The 22,236-nt window shown below is 37.3% G+C and overlaps 1 protein-coding gene across 1 annotated transcript; it reads left to right on the plus strand.

Annotated features, from left to right (window-relative positions):
- The first annotated feature begins 439 nt into the window (after positions 1-439).
- LOC124362920 lies at positions 440-22,027 on the plus strand. Its single transcript, XM_046817850.1, has 3 exons — positions 440-760; positions 923-1,102; positions 21,713-22,027. Exons 1-3 carry the CDS (start codon positions 440-442, stop codon positions 22,025-22,027), a joined length of 816 nt encoding a protein of 271 aa, XP_046673806.1.
- Positions 22,028-22,236: the final 209 nt, after the last annotated feature.

Below are 22,236 nucleotides of genomic sequence, written 5' to 3' on the forward strand. Positions count from 1 at the left end.
CTAAGGTCTTTCTTCTCTCTTTCGGATCTTAGCTCGACATCTTTTATCTTTTCTGGGCAAATCTCGCCCACCTCTTCTTTTCTTCGACCCCACGTGGGTGTCACTTCCTCCTTCTTTCCGACCGGCGCATACCGGAGAACCCGGGGAGTGTCCCTGAATTGTCGCAGGGACTGATGTGTGCTTGCACTGCCGATGGTGTTTTCTCTGGTATGACGCCAGGAGCCAGCCCCTTCGGGCCCTAGTCAGGAAGTGCGCCATGGATGCAGAGGTCGGACTCTGTATTGCTATGGTCGGCCCCCGGCACGTCTGGTTTCCGGTGCTGGGAGTACGGAGGTCGGGCCCCAGGGAACTGGGGGTAGAGGCTCAGTCCTCGAGGGTACACCCGTTCCCGATTTTTCCGGGCCGCCCTTGTCGCACGATGCGCTGGTAAACTTAAAGTATGGAATCGCAAAAACCCATTGACAACGATACAGAGAGGTTGAGGAAGGAATTCCCCCCTCTCCCTTCGTGTACTGCAGACCCGTTTGCTAAGAGTAGTCGTTTGTTGAGGTCCCCTCCTTCGCGACCTCATAGCGAGACTCCGCCTTCAGCATCTCTGCAGGCCATGGCTTCCTGTGCCTCACAAGAGACGGGTACACCGGTTGTCTCTGATGAGTTTCAATCTGAGGAGACACCAGTCAGAAGTCAGGAAATATCTTTTCCCTTGGTTTCCCCCGATGGGAAGAACATGGAGTATGCGGCGGACACCATCTTCACGGAGGTAAAGAGGATGAAAGACGTTCTTCTCGACATGCGAGCAGCTACGTCGAGACAGAAGAGCCTAAGCACGGCAGTCAGGAACGGCATGATCTCTCTGGAGTCGTCTCTAGATCTGATCGATACATTTTGGCAGGTCTGGAAGATATCGATGGAGAGACTGCAGAGAGAAAGCCGCGAAAAAGAGACACAGGCCCCATCACCATCTATGGTGGCAGCAGCCTCTACCACGGCTGGGAAAAGAACGGCCGGAAGTCCCCCTGAACATCCAGGGGAGGAAAAGCGGCAGAGAGACGCCGGAGACCCTGCTTCTGTCGACGCGACAGAAGAGAGCGAGTTTCGCCCGGTAGTCTCAAAAAAGAAAAAAAGAAAAGCGAAGGCCGTAGTAGATAAGAGCGGGAAGAGGCAAGATCTACCTCCACCTCCTCCCCCACAAGTAAAGAAGCCGGAGAAACTCCCGCTATCCAGGCCTGGGAGGCAGGTGGTGATTGTCAAGCCTAAAGCTGGCAAGTCATACGCCGAGATTCTTGGTGCAATGAGGGCTGGAGTTACTCCCGAAGAGTCGGGCACCGTGGTACGCCACATAAGGAAGACTGTCACTGGAGTAGTATTACTGGAAATCGCAAAATGCGACGACAGAAGGAAACTCCAGGAGGCGATACAGAAGGCGGTGGGCGACAGGGGCGATGTTCGCTCCATTGCTCCTAAGGCAAGGCTAGAGATCCTAGATCTGGACGCCTTGACCACCGAAGCCGATATCTCGGACGCCCTAAGCAGGGAGTTTCCTGTCCTTGGTGGCGAAATTAGGGTTACCCTCTTCAAGCCTAACCGGCAAGAACAGAGGAAGGCCGTGGTTGAGCTGCTCGAGAGTGACTCCTTGACAGTACTCCGAAAGGGGAAGATCAAGGTCGGGTGGGTCGTCTGCCGGATTCTGGGCCGTGTGGAGGTGGACAGATGCTTCCGCTGTTTCGGCTACGGTCACACTAGGAGGAACTGTTCCGGACCGGACAGGAGCAGTAACTGCTGGAAATGCGGCAGCGCCGAACACAAGGCGGCGGTTTGCACGGGGGCTCCTTCTTGCGTCTTATGTACCGGAAACCCTGGAGCAAAGACGGATCATGTTCCAGGATCAGGTGCCTGTGGGGTTTTCAAGAAAGCCCTGGACGACAGGAAGGCCAGTGCTAGGCCACGAAAATGATCCGGTTTATCCAGGCCAATCTGCAGAGATGTCACGCTGCGGACGCAATCCTTGAACAGCTGGCCTGTGAGACCAAAGCCCAGATAGTGATCGTCAGTGAACCCGTCCGAACCAAAACCAGCTCATCTTGGTTTTACGATGGACTCGGCACTGCGGCTGTTTGGATCGCAGACAGTCGTGGGGTCCGTGTACTGCGTCATGGTTCCGGTGACGGTTATGCCTGGGTTAAGTTGAACAGCGTTACCATTTACAGTGTGTACCTCTCCCCCAATTACTCCGCGCGAGAGTACCTGGAAAGGTTGGAAGCGCTGGAAGACAGTCTCCGAAACGTCCCTGGGCGTGTTATAGTGGCGGGTGACTTCAACGCCCGTGCGGTCGAATGGGGTATGCCCGTGACTAACGTGAGGGGAAGACATATTTTGGAGATGGTCTCGAGACTCGATTTGGAAGTCGTGAATAGAGGGACAAGGCCGACCTTCCGAAGCACTCTCGGTGAGTCAATACCAGATATTACGATGGGTATCGGCCGATTTGTTTCCTTTAGTAGCGGAATGGCGAGTGATGGACGTCTACACTGCTAGTGACCACGAGTTTATCGCTTTCCATCTTATCGATAATCGGCTGCCGCGGCGAGCGATACCCGAAACACTCTTGGCTGGAATCTGGCTAAGCTGGACAGGGGAAAACTCGTCGAGCAGCTAGATCGTAGTATCGAGGCTGGTGTTCCGGGGATTCCCGAGTCCACTGAAACAGCTGAGGTTGAGGCTTATATCGACTCTTCCATGAAACTGATAGAACACGCTTGCAATTCGTCAATGCCTCGGAAACGACCTTACCGGGGCCGTCGCCAAGCCTTCTGGTGGACGGACGAAATCGGCGAGCTCAGGAGAACTGCGCTAATGTGCAGACGTAGAGCGCAGCGAGCTCGAAACCGGCCTGAAGCTATAACTAGGTCGGCAGAGCACAAGGCTGCTATGAAAGCTCTGAGTGCAGAAATTCGTTTGAGCAAAGCACGATTGCTGGCGTGAGCTCTGCCAGGAGGTGGACTCGGACCCTTGGGGAAGAGGATACAAACTTGTGACAAAAAAGCTCGGAGGAATAGGGAACAGCACGGAAATGCTGCTGGAATGATTTCGACGATCGTGGAAGCTCTCTTCCAAGTCACCCTGTAAGGCGGGAGGAGAGAGTAGCGAGACCGGTTCCAGACGTTCCCATTTTTACGGAGCAGGAATCTTGTAGCGGCGGTGTCTACCATGCGCAACAAGAAGGCTCCAGGACCTGATGGCATTCCAGCTGAGGTTTTGAAAGATTGTGGCGGCGAGTTATCCACTCTTGCTGCTGAATATGTTTTAATGCATGTTTGGTAGCGGGTGTGTTCCCGTCGCGCTGGAAGGTTGCTAGGTTGGCGCTGATCAGCAAAGGCAAAGGTGATCCGAACTCCCCGTCGGCATACAGGCCACTTTGTATGCTTGACACCGCGGGGAAACTCTATGAAAGGTTGCTGAAACCCAGGTTGCAGTCGTCCATCAGAGCCGCCGGAGATCTCTCTCCCCGGCAGCACGGCTTTCGAAAGCGACACTCAACTCTGAACGCCATTACAGAGGTGATCAGTGCCGTCCAGCAAGCCGAAACAGCTTGTCACCAGGCTCGGCCGATTGTGCTGTTGGTTACCTTGACGTAAAGAACGCGTTTAACTCTGCTCGGTGGGAGGACATGCTAGAGGCGTTGCAGCGGGACTTCAGCGTGCCCGACTATCTCCTGGTCATTGTGCAGGACTACCTGAAGAACCGTCGGCTGTTGTATGAAACCAAAGACGGAAGGAGAACAAAAGAGGTCACTGCCGGTGCGGCTCAAGGGTCTATTCTCGGTTCAGACCTATGGAATATTTCATACGATGTTTTGCTTCGCCTCGAGATGCCCCACGACGACTACCTCGTGGGTTATGCTGATGACGTGGCTGCAGTCATCACGGCGAGGACTCCGGACTTGGCACAGTTTACGCCTTAATCAGTAATGATTCGGGTCAATGCCTGGATGACGAGCCATGGACTTGAGCTGGCGGTCGCCAAGACCGAAATCGTTATGCTCACTCGACGGAGAATCCCCACATTTCTATGAATGTTGGGGGTGTCGAGGTTCGGACAACGACTGCGGCGAAGTACCTGGGTGTGTTACTCGACTGCCGTCTTCGGTATTGGGAGCACATTCAGGCGGTGTGTGACAAACAAGGTGGTTATGTCTCTCGGCAGGCTGATAGCTAACGTAGGAAGCCCTAGGTCAAGTAAGAGACGCCTCCTCATGTCTACTGTAAACTCAACCCTTCTGTATGGGGGTTTGGAGTTCAACGCGCAGAGGTTTGGGCGGGTGTCATGAGGATAAGGCGATACAGTCAAAAGCTTGTTATCGGTACAGAGAAGAGCGGCACTTAGGGTCACCTGCGCATATCGTACCGTTTCCGGTTCGGCCGTGGCGGTCGTGGTTGGGGTGATTCCTATTGACCTGCTGGCCATCGAGAGACAGACCGTCTTCCGGGAGGCTGCCGAGCGGGGTAGAGAGGATGCCTTGGCTGCTGCCAGGGCGGAGACTCTGCAGGTTTGGCAGCGGAGGTGGACGGAAGGATCGGACGGTCGCTGGACCTTCCGTCTCATTCGAGAGCTTCAATCCTGATAGATCGTGGCCACGGGGAGATAGATTTCTACCTGTGTCAGTTCCTGGACGGGGCACGGTTACTTTAGGAAGTACCTCTACAGGATGGGAAAAGTCAGGTCGCCTCGGTGTGCTTACTGCCCGGGAGGAAGATGATGATGTTCATCACACCTTCTTCGCTTGCGGGCGCTTCACCGAGGCCAGGCGAAACGCTCGCCACCACAGTTGGTGATGTTACGGCAGATACCATTGTTGAGATGATGCTGCAGAATGAGGACGCCTGGAATGCAGTCACCACTCATGTACATACGATCCTTCATCAGAAGCGTGAAGACGGATGCCTGGCTGACCCCTAGCTTCCGAAACAAGTAGTTTTGTCCTGGTTGGGATATAAGACACACGGACCAGGCAAGAATTCATCCGAAAGGGTTCCGGCCTGGGCCCCTCCGTGGCCCGTAGGGGGTTTAGTGGGTAGTCCGCAAGGGAGTCCCACACTCCGTACGCAAAAGAATTCCCCCTACGTAAAAAAAAATAAATAAATAAATAAATCTTACGTGACCAGGCTAACCATTAACAGGAGCTTTGCGTGAATTCTGTCATTACTAATTTCTACTAAACGGGGGCCTGTACTATTTCATTGATTTTGCTATGGTCCTAACAAAAGTATTATGGAATATAATAGACAAAAGTATATATTATTCTGAGATGTGCATTTTCAATGACAAGCCATGAACAAGTTGGGAGGGGGTGGTGGAGAAACCTATCTGACCTCCGATATTCTATATTGAACCTCATTACGTTGGGTTATTTCTTTAGGTAACACTAGTTTTTACCTATAAATGCTCTAGTGGCCGTCAAATAAAACTCTATTGACGCAGTCTACATCAAATTTTTCTTAAAAAATCCATATTCCAATGCTCTTAAAATACAAAAAAATTGAAGGATTACTTGTAATTATAATTGCAAAACATAAAGTAGGAAAAATAAAATACGGAATTCTCACGCAACATATGTCACAGTGAAATATGACAATCAGATCTAGTACAATCATTAATGAACCTTAGCGCTCCACTAGCGAATTCTGTTGACTGGTCATTGTCACTAACTTTAGTGAGACGTGTGCAATCCCTTTCTCATAAGGTATGCAAATATTTTTTTCATACAGTCATTCCTCACGGGTAACTGATAAGTGATAGTACATTTCTAACTGTCATAAAATCATTTTGAGATTCTTTGATGATCTTGCCATCGTGCTTGTGCAGTCGCATTTGGTTTATTATAATAAAACTTAAAATATATGTGTTGGATACTATATTACGTTTTGTAATGCAAAACATTGCTATCAGTTTCGAACTGCAATAAATTCGTCTATTTTTACAGGTGATTAAATCTAATGTTTTAATGCAGTAACCATTGTCTGTTCTTGACTGATTATCAACATTAATTATTTACGATCGTATTAATATTACTATCATAGAACAAAGTAATAGAGCACATTCAACAAGTCAGCTCAAGCTCATATCGTATTATCTAGTACTAATTGGCTTTGAGAGCTTTGATCTGATATGGACCCGACAATCCCGGCTCTGCTAGACCCTAGATGATAATTGCATTTCCGATGCACCCTAATTTACTAACCTTTAATTCTGTTGAATGTAACTCCTTTTACAATAATTTGTAACACAACGTAAACAAAAACTCACAGTTACTATATAAATTAAACCTGAACTGTCTATAAGGTAGCCATCTGTTAAATGCGTTATGTATTTCTTATGAACAAAATAGGTACATAATTATGTATATCACAATGTACCCCTTCAAAAACAAACATTACAATAGATAATTGGTTTAGCTTAGAAGTCAATTTGTTTCTTGAAATGGATAGGAAAATTTGCCCTAGAAGAAATAGATTGTCAGTCACGATAGTTTTAATGGAGGTTGAATTTGAGGTTATCAAAAGGATTAAAAATGTGAAATTACAATTAATTCTCAGATCATATTTGTCTTATATGGAAAACTTGAGTGAAAAGTAGTGACAACGTTCAGTCTCTTTATGAGTTGTCTGGCAGTATTAAATTATTTTTGTCTGACAAGTGTATTAAGCTAAAATAATTATAATCAGAGAAACAAATTGAAAGACAGTCGCGGGACTGACCGACAGAAGTGGCTTCTTTTTATAACAGGCTGTAAATATGTATCTTAAAAAATAAGTTTGATGTTTATTTTATATATTTTAAAATAATATGATACTCATTTCTTTAAAATATAAATTTTCTCTAAATTATATACACTTTTTTGTGATATGTTATATATTTCATATATTACAATGATCCCTGGCTTCGAAATATTCAAGAATTATTATTCTTGAAACCTATTGGTTTATAAAGCATTAAATAAAGGCTTATAGCATTCACTTTCATTATTATCATTTATATTAGGATCTACAGTTTGGTCGGTATCATTTTCACTGCAATCTTGTATTTCCAAAATAATTGCTTCATTTTACATTGTCATTACGTATTTTCTCAAAATGAAATTATGGGTTAATGATAACTGTAATAAGAAATAAAATTTGTGGAGTAACATATTGCTAAATATCTTATACAAACGTCAAATTTTGTTTCAAATCCCGTGGTACTTATGTTTTTATATTTTGACTAGCAGTTACCCGCGGTTTCACACGCTATTTTCTGTTGAAAAACTGGAAAATATATCTATGTATTCTTTTTCTATGACGTAATAAACAGTCTAGAGATAATCGATAGTTACTCAAAGCTATTCCAATCTCCTGATCCAATTTAGATTTAAGTTTAAAGAACAGAGGTTTGGGATCCTGAAGTCGTAAAGTGAAACAGTTTCTATAAGATTAGTATTTCCCTCCCACATTCCATGATAATTTATTGAAGTTCTTCGATGGCTTCAGTAACAATAAGAGTTAGCCTTTTTATCCCAATGACGAAAGTGTATCGTACAACTAAAAAGTTGCTGCGGTCAATATGGGTCTGTTCTGGTCTTTAAATTCACCCCCGGTCTAATCTATTTACAGTTCCACAATTGATTTATGCTGTTGCACTAACCAAAACATATGTCTCATATGTTGCTTTCGGAATATAACTTAGGTTCAATTTTGATGATTAAGTGATTTTGATATTTTTACCGATCACTAAATATGTATTAGGGGTATATGCTTCAAGTATTAGGGCAATGTTATCTCCATTTACTTTTCAATAACTACATTAAAAAGCCCATACACAATGTTAAAGGAACTAACCAGATTATATTACATTATGTGCAAACATTCACAGCTTTATACAATAAGGTAGTTGTTAATAACAGCGTTTAAATAGCATTTCTATTGTATTAGATGGATTATTGATCATTGGCGCAATCTAAATTTAAAATTAAATAACTTCGTATTTGCAATCTGCATTACACTACTGATTAAGCACTTTACAATAATTCAAGATTTACTAAAATTTAAAATGTAAACACATGTTTCTGCCTCTTTGATGAACTTCAGCTGAAAGTGTTAACAGCTGTTAAGTATCAGTTCAATTTATATTACGTGTCGTAGCGCAATCTGCTGGGTCCAATGTAAAACACTCCAATATCATAACATTCGAATGTATACAAACTAATTTTTCAATTTGAATTCGACTTTATTTGGTGAAATGAATGTGTTATGGGTGGTAAAAAGCACTCTAAGTGTTAACTCAGACCACAAGCTATACCTGTTCCAAATTTCAGCACAATCCGTATAGCAGTTTCAGCGTGATTCGAGGACAAACCTCCAAACATCTAAACATACAAACATCCAAATATCCAAACATTCAAACTTTCGCATTTATAATATTAGTGGGATATTGTTAAATTTAATTTATTGAAAAAAGTGAATTAATGGTTTGGACGTTTTTCAGCAAAATTTGTATAAAAATCTGTTTGTATTTAATTTATTTTTTGAGTGAGTGTAAGTTAAGGCCCAATGAAATTGAGTAAAGATTTTAGTTATAATCAAAAGGAAGACGACAAAATTCACAAGAATTAAATGACACTACGGCTTTGCTAGCTATAAAATATCTTATTTTTAATCCTTTTTTAAATCTCGTCAGGACGAAACTAGTAGAGAACTGGAATAGGAATTAATATCAACCGTGCTGAAATTCAATTTATAATCCCATGAACTTTAAATATTGCCATTAAATGAAGAAGTACTTTTACGTTGGATTTATTAATAAATAAATTAGTAGTTCGTAGATGTATTGAAACCCGTATTTTACCATATATTTTAGTTTTATTGCAACGATTGCTTGGCGTTGGATGTTTTTTAGTGTGTTAAAGTCAACATAGCTACTAAAAGCAGAGTATGGATTGATTTTGTCAGTTTTGATAGCTTTTATATTGGAGTTACGTAACCTGAAGAATATCATATAGCCAAGGGAAGTCTACAGAATCAGGGATAGATAGAGAGTTATAATATGAGTAAATTGATCGAACAGTTAGAAAAAAAACATTGAAAAACACTACCAGATTTGAGAAGCGTTGTGTTATTTTCCTTATCGTATATAATGTTTTGTTTTGTATTAATGTTACACATGACAGTTGTGTTCTATTATTTTCTCTGGTAGTTGGACAGTTTATAGTTCCTCTATTTAGAATTAACTGTTATGTGCTAAATTTGTCTAGACCATTGGAAATGAGAAATTATTGGCAGTGTGTCTTTCAAAGGGGTTTCATATTTAGGTTAAATATGAAAGGTCTATAGTAAGGCGGTTTATTTTAACAGCCCTGTGAAGTTGTAAAATGATCTTCACAGACAATCTTCTTTAAATCACGAGTTCATTTTAACTCACGCTTTTTAAAGAAAATACTAGCCATTAAAGCTTTTAACGTATGAATTGAAACAGTTTTGACGCTGGGTATGAAACAGAATAAGCAGAGAAAGCCATAACTTGAAATAGAGTATTGAATGGAGAGTAACAGGGAGCACATAATTTGTATGTAACAGCATTTCTAAATTGGTAATATATCTAAGTGCTCTTCAAGATACATAAATCAGCAAGATAATTTTAAAGTGGCTATGATTGCTTTCATTTCCATCCATTTTATCTGATCGAATCTTTTGTACATGATCATTTAGCTTTGTATTAATTCAAACTAGATTTCGAATCATTCTTTCATTTAGCTAAACACAACTTGAACATTTATAGGATTATACATTTTTTTTATTATCAATAACATGTAATGCTAGAGCGTGTAATTAATAACACGTGTAAATTATACAATATTTTTTTTTATTTTTGTAAGGAAATTTTAGGTATCTAAAAATTACTATTCTATGTATCTAGTTGGCATCAATCGAAAGTGTTTACATTCAGACGTACCTTTTATAGATTTTTTTAATACATCCGACAATACACATATTTTTCTCAGGTAGCCATTCTCAGTCCTTAATAACAGCTGATTGGTTATAGCTATGTCATGTGAAAAATTCGGCTTTGTATATAAAACATTTTTAGAAACATCCGACAAACGTGAAGACACGTACCTACACTTAGTATAATTATGTAAACTGCGCTAACCTAAAAACTGTGGTTAATTGATAAGAGTTTTTTTATTGTCTTTTTACTGTACCAAAGTGTTATTCTGGTAATTAAATGTAATTTACCAATAATTTAAATCATGATTTATCATGATTTTAAAAACTGTTACCTCTATATAATACCAAATATCATCCTCTGTACAAGTATGTAAATCTCTTTATATAGAAGATACAAATTAAATGATATAATAATGGGTTGAATTGGTAGAGTAAACTATAGAAAACTCTAAAAATGATTAAATGGATATGATAACCAATTTTAAACTACATAAAGATGTTCCAAATGCTATTGATTTTCCTAGATACTTTGACCTTATCTCGTTTTATTATTCCTAATCTTCACGGAATTGTAACTTCCGAGTAAGATAGAATAAATATAAAATACTTCATAACAATCTCACTCCTATATCTTTTTGAGATAAAACTTAAAATCTTTCTAAACCGTGATGACTATTTTAATAAAAACATAAACGTAAACACACTATATATAACAAATTAAATTATTATTGTATATAATCTTGTAGCATGATTTAATAAGCAGTCAGAAAGTCGTCAAAAGTGTCTATTACAGTGACATGTTCTCTGCATTGTCACTTTAATTCAGTTGGAAGCTCTACAGATGAGTTATTGGACGCGGTGTCTTCCTGCGCCTTCTTGCTGCAGCTGCATAAGAAATAATTTAAGAAAATTTACTCATTATTTACCAAGGACGCTATGGATAACCTTTTAAAAACATGAAGTGTACGAATGCGAGAACTGTACTTTTTTAATCATAAGGTAAAACTATTACAGTTATAAGTACGACTTACTATGATTAAATATTTTAAGTGGATAGTAATAATAATAATAACGGTATAACAATTCCGTTAAGAGCAAACAATTTGAATACAAATAAAAATACTAATCACGCTAACAATAATTGTTACTCCACCTAAATTCAATAAACATAGATTCATTGATCAACTGAATCAATCATGGCAGTCAGACACAATCTTTTCACCTGTTTTTGTTATTTATGACTGAACAATTGACTAGATGGTTCAATGAAATATCAATAAGGATAATTAGATTTCTGTAGAATACATTGTTCAACTTTCTAAACTTGGCGTAACAAATAAGAAACTGTAATTAAATTTTGTAACGAGAATGACATACACGAACGTAAAAAAAATTAAATTTGAGCTAAACGCAAATAAAAGTATCGTGTTTTAAGTGACAGACGTAATGGATCAAACGGTAGTGTAAGTGCTTCGTTTGATATATTTAAGCCGTGTTAATAATACATATGCCCTAAGTCAGTAACATAATTAGTGGCATGTTAATATATATTCAGACAAAAATATCTCATTCCCGTTAAAAAAAAAAACGCAGAACAAATTCCAGCCATAACAATAAGTTAAACTTCAAAGGGTTTATGCATTTGGAGTTGCCACTTAATTTATACTTCGCTTCCCATAAGAAACACAAGTTGCTGAAATTACGGTAATGTGGCTCAAATTAATTTAATATTCCGACTCGGAGCTATTGTCTAGCACGACCAACAAAGAATCTTACAAGTGGGTTAGTAATTCTAACGTGTAAATCGCTTGTGCTCCCAGATTACTAAACACGTTGCTCCGTGTAATGAGAGTAATATCGAACCGCCGCGCCGCGCCGAGCCGTGAGTAAAATTAGGCTTACTCATTATGTTAAAATCTTTAACCAAGTCAACAATAAAACATTTCAACCTTAACGTGTATTTTTTGCGATATTTAAATTGAACGATGTATTAATTATACTTAACAATTAATACTTAACTTAGTATTAATATTTAACTATGAACATACCTAGGAATTGTCAAATAATTCCGCATAATATACGTCAAGCAAATTTTTAAATAAATAGGTTTACAAACATATATTTATATGAAACAATGGCTTTTAAATCTGTTATTTCCGTATGGTACCTTGGAGAATTCCAATTGTACTCATAAGAGAATTAAATAATCAACTATAAAATGTTCATAAGAATTGTTAATATTATTCAAATAGATTTATTGATCCAAAATTCTCCTATACTAAAGAAAGAAATGTATAATTTTTTTCAATAAACTAATTTTTATTTTCAAAAGTAAATAATTATGTGTTATATGTGTATAAACGTGTGTTAATGTGGTATTACGTTTCAATTTTTTTAAAATGTTGTATGTGAATCTAATTTTCTGCCTAAAAATGTAATAGAATTATTATAACATTATTACAAATATTATAATATACGAGTAAATAACTATTAACGTCTATAATAAAACTGTTATAGGTATAACTAAAGATCAGAAACTCTCATGGACTCAGCATATCGAAAGATTGCCGCAAGCAGAGTAATAAATAAGTAGGCTATATGTCACCAACAGAATAACTTTTATAGAGAGTGTAAGTTCTTTTTTTGTAGACCTACGTCCTACATGCGGGATTCTTAACCATTAAACCACTCTGCTGCCACGTGTCTTGACCGTTCACCACCTGGACCCTGCGTCCACTGGCTGTAGATTGCTCGCTTAAAGATTTCTTGTCATGTATTTTGTAAGCATGTCTGCGATATAGGATTGGATTGTGACACTAACATGTATGGACATTGGCTAACTTACAGCCATTGCTCACTAGGAGAAATCTGTCAGATGCTGACAAAACTTTACAATAGAGATTACTGTGAACAAACATTTAGAGCGTTGAAGATCCTAACAGTGGTTTGTCTTTGTACTTTATAAATTACGATTTTTCCTTGCATCCTTCAGCAATAGAGAGTATTGGCGGACAGCTAAAACAGTGGCAGATCTTGAACTCATCATTTTTGTTCGTGATTGTAGTAAAACTAGTTTTTCTTTGTTTACGTTTTGTTGTAGTATTTTATTGCGTTATTTGGTGGATAACGAGATTCTAACATTTGCCATCGTTATATCTATACCTTTAAACGAGCAATTCTTGTATATTCATACATAATCTGAGTCTCGGAAACGGCTCCAACGATTTTCATGAAATTTTGTATGCGATTTTGGGGGCGATAAATCGATCTAGCTAGGTTTCATTTATGGAAAACGTTGTTTTATCCGTGTTTTATAGCAATGAAAAACTTATACAAAGGCAATATTATTTATTTTTTATTTCATTGTTTAGTAAATTACTTCTGCTAAATGACATCTGACGTATCATAACAAGATTAGTAAGCCAATCCTCTAAAGCTTTGGAAATTTTGATTGTAATATCAGTTGATGAATAATTTCAATCCTTTTAGGATTTCACTTCTGATTTAGATGTTTTGACGTCTGCAGGATATGCGGCAGCTTGCGACACAACGTGTAGCTACTGAAAATGACGAGCAACAACGACAATACCGATTAGAAGAACGAAGACGGCGAAACGGAAGACGTCATAGGACTTAATAATTATTTACTGACATATAAATGTACCGTTACTGCAGCTGTGCAATATCACGCTTTAGGACCATTTGAAATTTTGTGTATCCATTGCGGTGCATTGCATTTCCCTAGGAAACGGATTTCTAATCGCATAAATAGAAATTCTTTTGGTGACTGTTGTTTGCATGGACTAATTTAAATGGAGCAACAAAAATTTTAAAATGAATTAGTACGTCTTTTTTTAAAAGTCCATATTCAGAAGAGTTTCATAAAAAAAATAAGAGACTTAAACTCATCTTTTATTCTAGCATCCATTAATGCAGAAGATGACAGAACAATAAATAGCCATGGAATTTATATTTTTATAGTTTGCGGACAGTATATCATACAGTGTAACCCAAAACATAATTAATCAGAAAAATACCGGAGCAAAGTTCGGTTTCCTGATATTGTTAAAAACGTTACAAACCTGTAAATAATAACATTTTTGTACCACAATAACCATAGTATAATTCGTGTAACTTATAACGATGATAAATTTCCGATATCCTATTATTCAAGTTTGTTATTTAATGTGGGTTATCCTAAAAAACTGTACATCTCTGAATTACAGAAATTTAGATTTGTCAATATTTCACCATATGAATTTATCTCGCTGAAGTGTGTGGGTAATAATACTATATTGCCTCAACTAAGATTTAGATGCAATCGGAATAGACAAGAGTATATTTTATTTTATTTGTGGTAAACTATCACGTCTTGCGTCAGCCGTTCTTCAGTGATCTAGACCTAATAAGATGTGAAGAGGATCTAGCTATTAATGTTTTTCTTCCACCTGCACCTATATCTACAGACATTATCAATCTAAAGTGGAGTGAGGTTCATCGATCGACATAGTTTTCTTCTCCGGTTGTAAAATCCGAGGACCAATGTAGCGAATGATAGTTGTCTCCCGCACGATAAAATGCTGAATTATATGAACAGAGACCAGATTGTTTGATTCACATAAGTAGTGAATATATTTAGAAACTAAACAACTAAAGAGTAGTTATACTAGATAATACAATTTGTATCTTTACAATATGTCAGAAAGTTCCTTTGTCAATGTTTCACTTCGCTACCGCTCCAGAAGAATAATATGTTTATTAAATGTGATAGATTTCTCTGTTTACGCTCGTAAACAGAAGAAATATACAACATCATTATTATTTTTCAAATTATATTTTTAAACGTTTCTGTCTTAAAAGGTATTTTCCTTAAAATACTCTATACTTATATATTAATAACGTCAAATATTGATTATGTGCGTTAACTGTAACGAAGCTTATTGTATATAAAACTAAGTATGTAATTAAAAAAAAAAGCTGTACGAGCCCGCCAACCGTTAGCGTATTGCTGAAATAGTCATGAAATAAGTCGCCTGTCTGTCTAGACAGTGCCGTTAACTTCACAATTGTCTACCAGAGCCGTTCCATAACCCATCCTCTGTCTTCAGCACTCGATATGAAAACTGTTCTGTCAGTTTTGTGTATTCTTTTCATTTTGACTGCGCAACAACTAAAAGTATAGTTGAGACTGACGTAAATTTCGGATTACAATTATAACTCTGTTGAAAAATCCAAGCACAATATAATTCAGGAACCACCAAAAGGTTATAACACTTTTCCTCTGGGTGTTGTCTTTATAGGGTGTTAACATCGTTGGGAAGTTTATTATCTATCCAGATTTAACATCATTCATTCATATTCTTGGTTCCTCTCTAATTTCTCTTGGGCAGTTTGACGTATTCTCTAGGTTTATTACTGGCTGAGCATTAACGAAGGTTATGGAAGGATTTCATTTTTGTCTGTCTGTCTATAAGCATGATATCTTGATAACGAACAGACCTATAAAGGAGAAAGTTAAAGGATAAATAAATAGAGTACAATGATATGAAATTTTAACAAGTGACACCTCAGCGAAGCCAGTTATGCGACATGTGGTATGACGTACACCAACCTTGTTATTGGCTGAGCGTTAGTGAAGCCTAAAACATGTCTTTTATGTCTTTCTGTCTGTCCGCACGATATCTCGAGAACGAAGAGACTTGAAAGTTTGCATGAAACTTCATTTCTACGTAAGAAACATCCATTTTAATGACAGAATAAATAAATTTATATACAAACCGAGTACAATCATTTGGCATTTTAACATAACATAAGACACGTATAAAATAATAAAATGAACAATAGACTTGAAATTGTTCATGCAACCTCAGCCAAATTCTGTTAAGAGATATATGTTGTACCATATTCCTAACTTCTATTGTAGTTAAGCGGTGATAACCAGGGGCTCAGAAATTTAAAGGGAGTCGATTGGTGAGCAGCTTTTGATAACATTGCTCATTGAGAGGCATCGTGCTTCTGGGAGTTCTTTGACCAATCCGGATGGATTTTAAAGGATATCATGGCGTAGAACAAAATTCTGGGTTGTTTGTGGGGAAGAGATTTTGCAAGAATGGCTGGTTTTTATGGCATCTTCCAATAATGATTAACTGGACTCTGACCCCACCATTCTACGTCTACATCCATCAAGTGTTACAAGTGAGTTTTGCAAGTCGGATATAAAATGTTCAATATGATACATGAAAGTCACAATATTGCCTGCCCTACATTGGAGACGTGATTGTCAATTTAGATTATGTTAGACTTCCGAATCCCCTACGATTGCGTGACCTTATCAAACCTTTTATCATATATTTAGTATAAAATAACATCTAAAACTTTTCTATTTTACCAATTTCATACATTTTAACACATCATTTAACGTCATCTCTGTTAGATAATAGTCTTCAATTTTTCCAATTGCACTATTTCAACCAAAATAATCAACCTTTTAATGTAATGGAACATTTTGTTTATACTACTTTCTTTTAGTTGAAATACGTTCTGAGTTTAAATAAAATTAAGAGATAGCCCAACCGTTTTGAAATTTAATCTATGACCGCTTGCCTCTGTTTTATATAGTTTATATGTTTTTTGTATATAATAAACTTAAAGGTTGATATTCAATCTTATTTTAAACTTATAACTATTTGAGAGCAGAAGGTTTAATTTTTAAGAGATTAATTTAACTACTGGATTTGCACTTAAACAACCAGGTGTTTGAGTTGCCTAAGCGACAGTATATCAATTCACGTGCTAGCAATTTCCAAATACAGATTAATTAAAGAAGAGAAAGAAATGTGGTTTTTTAGATAACTTAGGTTCCAATGAACGCAATGGTTTGCATCTTGTATTTTTTATTCGATTACATGTAATTCAGAGTTGTTATATACAGTTTCAATAAAGACTGAATCACATAATATACTTACCCTGCCAGGACGTGTATATTATTATGTATATATGTATGATTTTGCGGATTTGAATTTTAGAAAATGATTTGTGCCTTCAATTTAAATTCAGACAATTTGTTTCACAGTACAAGGTTTAAATTGCTGTCTAAATTATAGAAGGAGTTAAACATTACAGGAGATTTGACTTTAAATCAATGACTATTTTAAAACGAAACATTAGCACCCAAACAGGCTTTATGGTTTGTATTGTATGGATATTTTGTTTATTTTGTTTTTATCGATTATAATTTATTGCAGAAATATTAATCATATACATATAATCCCTAACTGTATTAAAAATCAGGTCACGTGGTCAAAACATACATGTGACGAAGCGATCGCTATTTTTAATCATTCTTGGCAGTACATGTAGGAATTAATTAAGTAGTTTAACCATCCATAAATAATGGTAAATAAAGTGCATTTTATTTTATTTAAACAAAATAAGTAAATAAAAACAGAGTAACAACCAAGTTATATATTTAAATTTCAGATTTTTGTGCATAGATAAATATGAAAACAGGTAGTTTTCAGTTGCATTTAGCTTGTAGGGTGTAATTTCGGAAATATTTAACTTAAAGGTATGTAATTTAAAGACCTCTAGAAAGAAGATTTACGAAATGCAATATTAATTGGACTTTTGTCACAAACTTGTCTATTTTTCAGATACTTTTTTAATTTATTCATATTTAAAACCGAATTACGGTTTCGTTTAGTAGTGACTGAAATGTTATTGCTATTTTTATTAAGAAGTTCAGCAAACTTTAAATGAAATGCATTTATTTCACGGAATTTTTTTACTCTGGTTATTCTCTTGTTCTCCTTTTAGCTCTGATCTAAGTTTTAAATACATGTGTTTATTTACTAGGTAATTTTGAGTTGTAGAATATTGTTATCTGGTCTTGCTTTAGTAAAGGAGCTTAAAGTACTTCTAAGAGGGTTCTGTCTGTTTTGTATGATAAGTTGCTGGCTCTGCTGACGGCCTATGTTGGCAATAGTCGTAAAGTGTTTGTTTGTTTTTATTTCATCAGGAAGTCCCTACTCAGACTCCAAATGCCGTTCACTTTTAATTTAGTAGAACACTGTTTTCCTTCTTCTTTTCTTCATAAATAAGTGACGATCAATCATGTCATCTCTCGGCTGTAGATACTTTCTCGTACAATTCGCCACTGCATAGGACATGGCAACTGACTAAAACATAGAAAGAGTACGTTGAGCGTTGAGCGCTTTAACTAGTACTCCGTGTTTCAATCTTACTGGATATCTCAGGTAGGTGTCAATCACAAATTTCAATTATCTAACCTGCGTCACGCCTTTCAGATTGAAGAAACAAATTATTACCTTGAAAAAAAGAGGTTATGTTTTGCTGTGCTTTTAAGATATTCTAAAGAATGAAAATTTTTACCTAAGCGCGGTACATTTCTTTTAGGTCTCTCATCTATTTTATGTGCGTTCGCCTTTATCAACAAAGCAGTTTACGTTATCTCGCTAAAGTCTTCGAAAATATTTTTGCACTGCATTTTTAAGTAACTGTAATTGATTATCATAATTTTTACCAACACCGCTTGTATAATCGTATGAATTATCCATTGAAAAGAGAAACAAATAAAAACTGTTCATGTATATGAATCTAAAAAAAAGTTTAAGTTCTTAATGTAAATTTCATACTGTGTGTAAATGCCATTTCTTATACTTTACATATATATGAGTATTCCCCGATTAGTATTTATTCCTAAAAAATGGACAATCCAGTACTAATATGTAATGGTGTATTGTACTGAATACTGATTTAAATTGTGTTTTTACTGTATCAATGCAAATCTTACGTTAATTGTTAATCAGTGAAAAGTAATTACGGTATATTTAGAATATTACTTCAGCAAGAACATTAAAGAGTTAAACTTGCCGTATTTTGTCAGTGTTAAGTAATCATGCAATCATATAGGTGCATCATGCAAAGTAAAACATCATGCAACAAGTAGAAAAAGAAAACAAACTACCTGTTTACAAAGCTTTAGTAATACACACTTCATGCAGCTACTTCTACCAAGGACTACCTCGAAAAACCTTGTTGAAAGCTATACTTACTCTTCAGGTCTATCTAGTAGCAGCATTCAGAACCAGGAGCTAGATCAAAAATAATGTAAACGTTAAATTTTAAAATTTGTTAAGTTACAGCTTCCTATTAATAGACTATTACTGAATTAGAGCTAATTGTACACGCTCTTCTGATGTCTGTATTTGAGTTATACAAAGCAGTTAAGCGCAAACACCAACCGAATTCGGACAAAAACGATTCTTAAAAGAAACTGACACAAAGGAAGTCAATCTTGCGGCTAAAATATAACTGTGACAGCTTCAAACTTGGCCTTTCAGAAGGGTGTCTATAGTAGCCTGCTATACATTTCTGCTGCGAATTTGTTATATTTTCGTCTAACTGCATTAAAAATAAACCGCGCATCAATTTTAAGATTGTAATGTATAGTATAGCATCAACTTCAAAGTTACAACTCTACATAACTTCAACATGTGCGTAAAAATAAGGACAGTGGCTAATACACATTATAAGGGGCTGGAGATAAGATCTTAGTAATTGTGAGTAGACAATCTCATTAGAGCGGATTTGTCCCTGTGTGGAACTCTTGCTTGTAATATTCCTAACATCATCTCTGCCCTGTTCTCGTGTAAGCTATTTGTGATTTGTGTTTGCTGCCACCACAGGGAAGCAGATAGTTCAACGAGTAGTGTCGATATTAGATACATGCCACTGAACTGGTGGTGGGGGAGAAGTGCCTGACAGCTCAACGAGAGGTTTTGAACTCAAGGAAGGGTCCAAACAAATACTGCCTCCAAACAGCAAGGTTGGGCTTTTGAGACCCGGCTATAGTGAACTAACCTTGAGCTTTTTTTCCCATACGAACAATGTTAAACCTCATGCCTTGTTTCGCAGTTATTTTTCGTCATACCAATAACGCCCATAAGGGAGATGTTTAATTTTGTAGATCTTATTTATGATATATTTTAATAAGGATCAAATACGTTTTGGTTTTTACAAACTTAATGCTTTTCTACATTTAAATTATGAAGTAAAAAATTAGATATTTTTCTGAATAACCAACAAATATATATATATATATATATATATATATATATATATATATATATATATATATATATATATATATATATATATAACCTAAAAAGGCGATTGGATGAATATTAATAAATCTTTAAAATGAGACATCCCCCATGAATCTTTGATTAAAAATAGGTCATCAAAGTGCATAAGGGATAACATTGTTGTTATGTGACTAAAATGAAGATGGTTGCCACTACAGTCGACTCTTAAGCACAATAATTTTAGCTGTATACAACACAGTATCCCAACCTGACTGGACACAGGAATAACTCAACACTGACGAGGAACACTACTATCTGCCGACAAACACCCAGGCCAATTGTAGAATTAAACGCTTTATGGCAATTCAAGCACGCAAATGCATTATGTATTTGGTGTTTTCTCAACACTACCTCTTAAAAACTGTAATGTCATATAGCAATTCCAAACAAATGTGTATAAAACCAGTATTTTATTAACTAAATGGTATTTCTTTTTTACTTTTGAATGAATCGTAATGAAAATTTCAGTAGCGCAACGAAAGATTTTCAAATTGTATAATTTAAATATACATTTTTATGTTTACATTTTAAAGCTTTATAAACTCCTAGACAAAATTAACGCAGCACTAAATAATTTTCTTTTATTACTTATAAAAATACCTTATTTGTCTCATATTGTTACTCAGGATTCTTAGCTTGATAAAGGAGATATTGTGGCCAGTTGTTATCCTTATCTAATGTAATTATCTTATCTTAATGATTACAGAATTCCAATAGTGTGTTATGTGGACATGTACAACCTTGCTCTTTTCCATAATGTGACTCACTGAAAATGTTTATCAGGGTAATGACATTTCTCCTCTCAGTCTGCGCCTGAGTTTACTTTGTGGTGGAAGTGCAACAGCAGTATGCCTCGATTCTTGACACCGAGAGAAGCGGCTAGAATAAGGTTTTTTGTACAGCAGGGGCGTTCGTATAGAGAAGTTGCTGCTTTGTTTGGCATACACCACAAACACAACACAACTGTTATGAGAGTGGTTCAGCGGTTTCAAGAAACCAGGAGCGACAATAGGAGGCGAGGTCAGGGCCGTCCTCGGGCTACAAGCGAAGCTGGCGACCGTTTTGTAAGGCTAAACGCATTAAGAAATCGTACTTCAACAAGTACAGAGCTGCAAGCAATGTTAAGAACAACTCGAAATGTCCAAGTTACAAGTAGAACTATACGCCGACGTCTCCATGAAGGCACATTGAGCAGCAGAAGACCTGCCAGAGGCCCACTTCTCACCAGAAGGCATCAAGTAATGAGATTACGGTTTGCTCAAAATCATGTCAATTGGACTGTGGAGGATTGGAAGGCAGTCCTCTTCACTGATGAAACAAGAGTCAGTCTGAGGTCTCCGGATGGACGAGAGCGTGTATGGAGAAGGCGTGGAGAACGTTTCGCTCAGGCCTGTTTCTCACCTCAGGTACCTTTTGGGGTTGGTTCTGTTAATGTTTTGGGGAGGAATTAATTATGAGGCGTGTACAGAGTTAGTAACAATAGCTAGACCAGCTCTAAATGCTCCTAGGTATGTAGAGACTATACTACAAGAACATGTTGTACCTTTTGCACCTTACGTTGGCCCTCAGTTTGTGCTAATGCACGATAACGCCAGACCACACAGTGCCGCAGCAGTGACAGACTACTTAAGAGAGGTTGGTATCATTACCCTGGAGTGGCCACCAAGAAGCCCTGATTTAAACCCAATAGAGCATGTGTGGGACACTTTAAAAAAACGAACACGTGCTAGAAATCCACCTCCAGCAAACCTTGCAGAGCTGGAACGTGCTGTAAAACAGGAGTGGCAGGGAATACCTATTGAAGATATCCAGCACCTCATTGAAGGTATGCCTGGGAGGCTCCTGGCAGTGATTCAGGCAAGAGGGGGTAATACCCGTTACTAAATAAGGGGAAATTAACTTTCAACTAAAGTGGAATAATTATAATGTGTTAAATTACGTAAGTAGTTAAATGGATAAATTAATTCATATTAAATTATAATTTTTTATTCATTAAATCTTGACATAACTAACCATACACAGATTTTATTGAGTTTTCCTTGTCTTTTTCTCTTAAATATATTTTTTACAGCATGGTTAGAGATTTATTAGTA

This window comes from Homalodisca vitripennis, chromosome 1 (assembly GCF_021130785.1).
Source record: "Homalodisca vitripennis isolate AUS2020 chromosome 1, UT_GWSS_2.1, whole genome shotgun sequence".
Lineage (NCBI taxonomy): Eukaryota > Metazoa > Arthropoda > Insecta > Hemiptera > Cicadellidae > Homalodisca > Homalodisca vitripennis.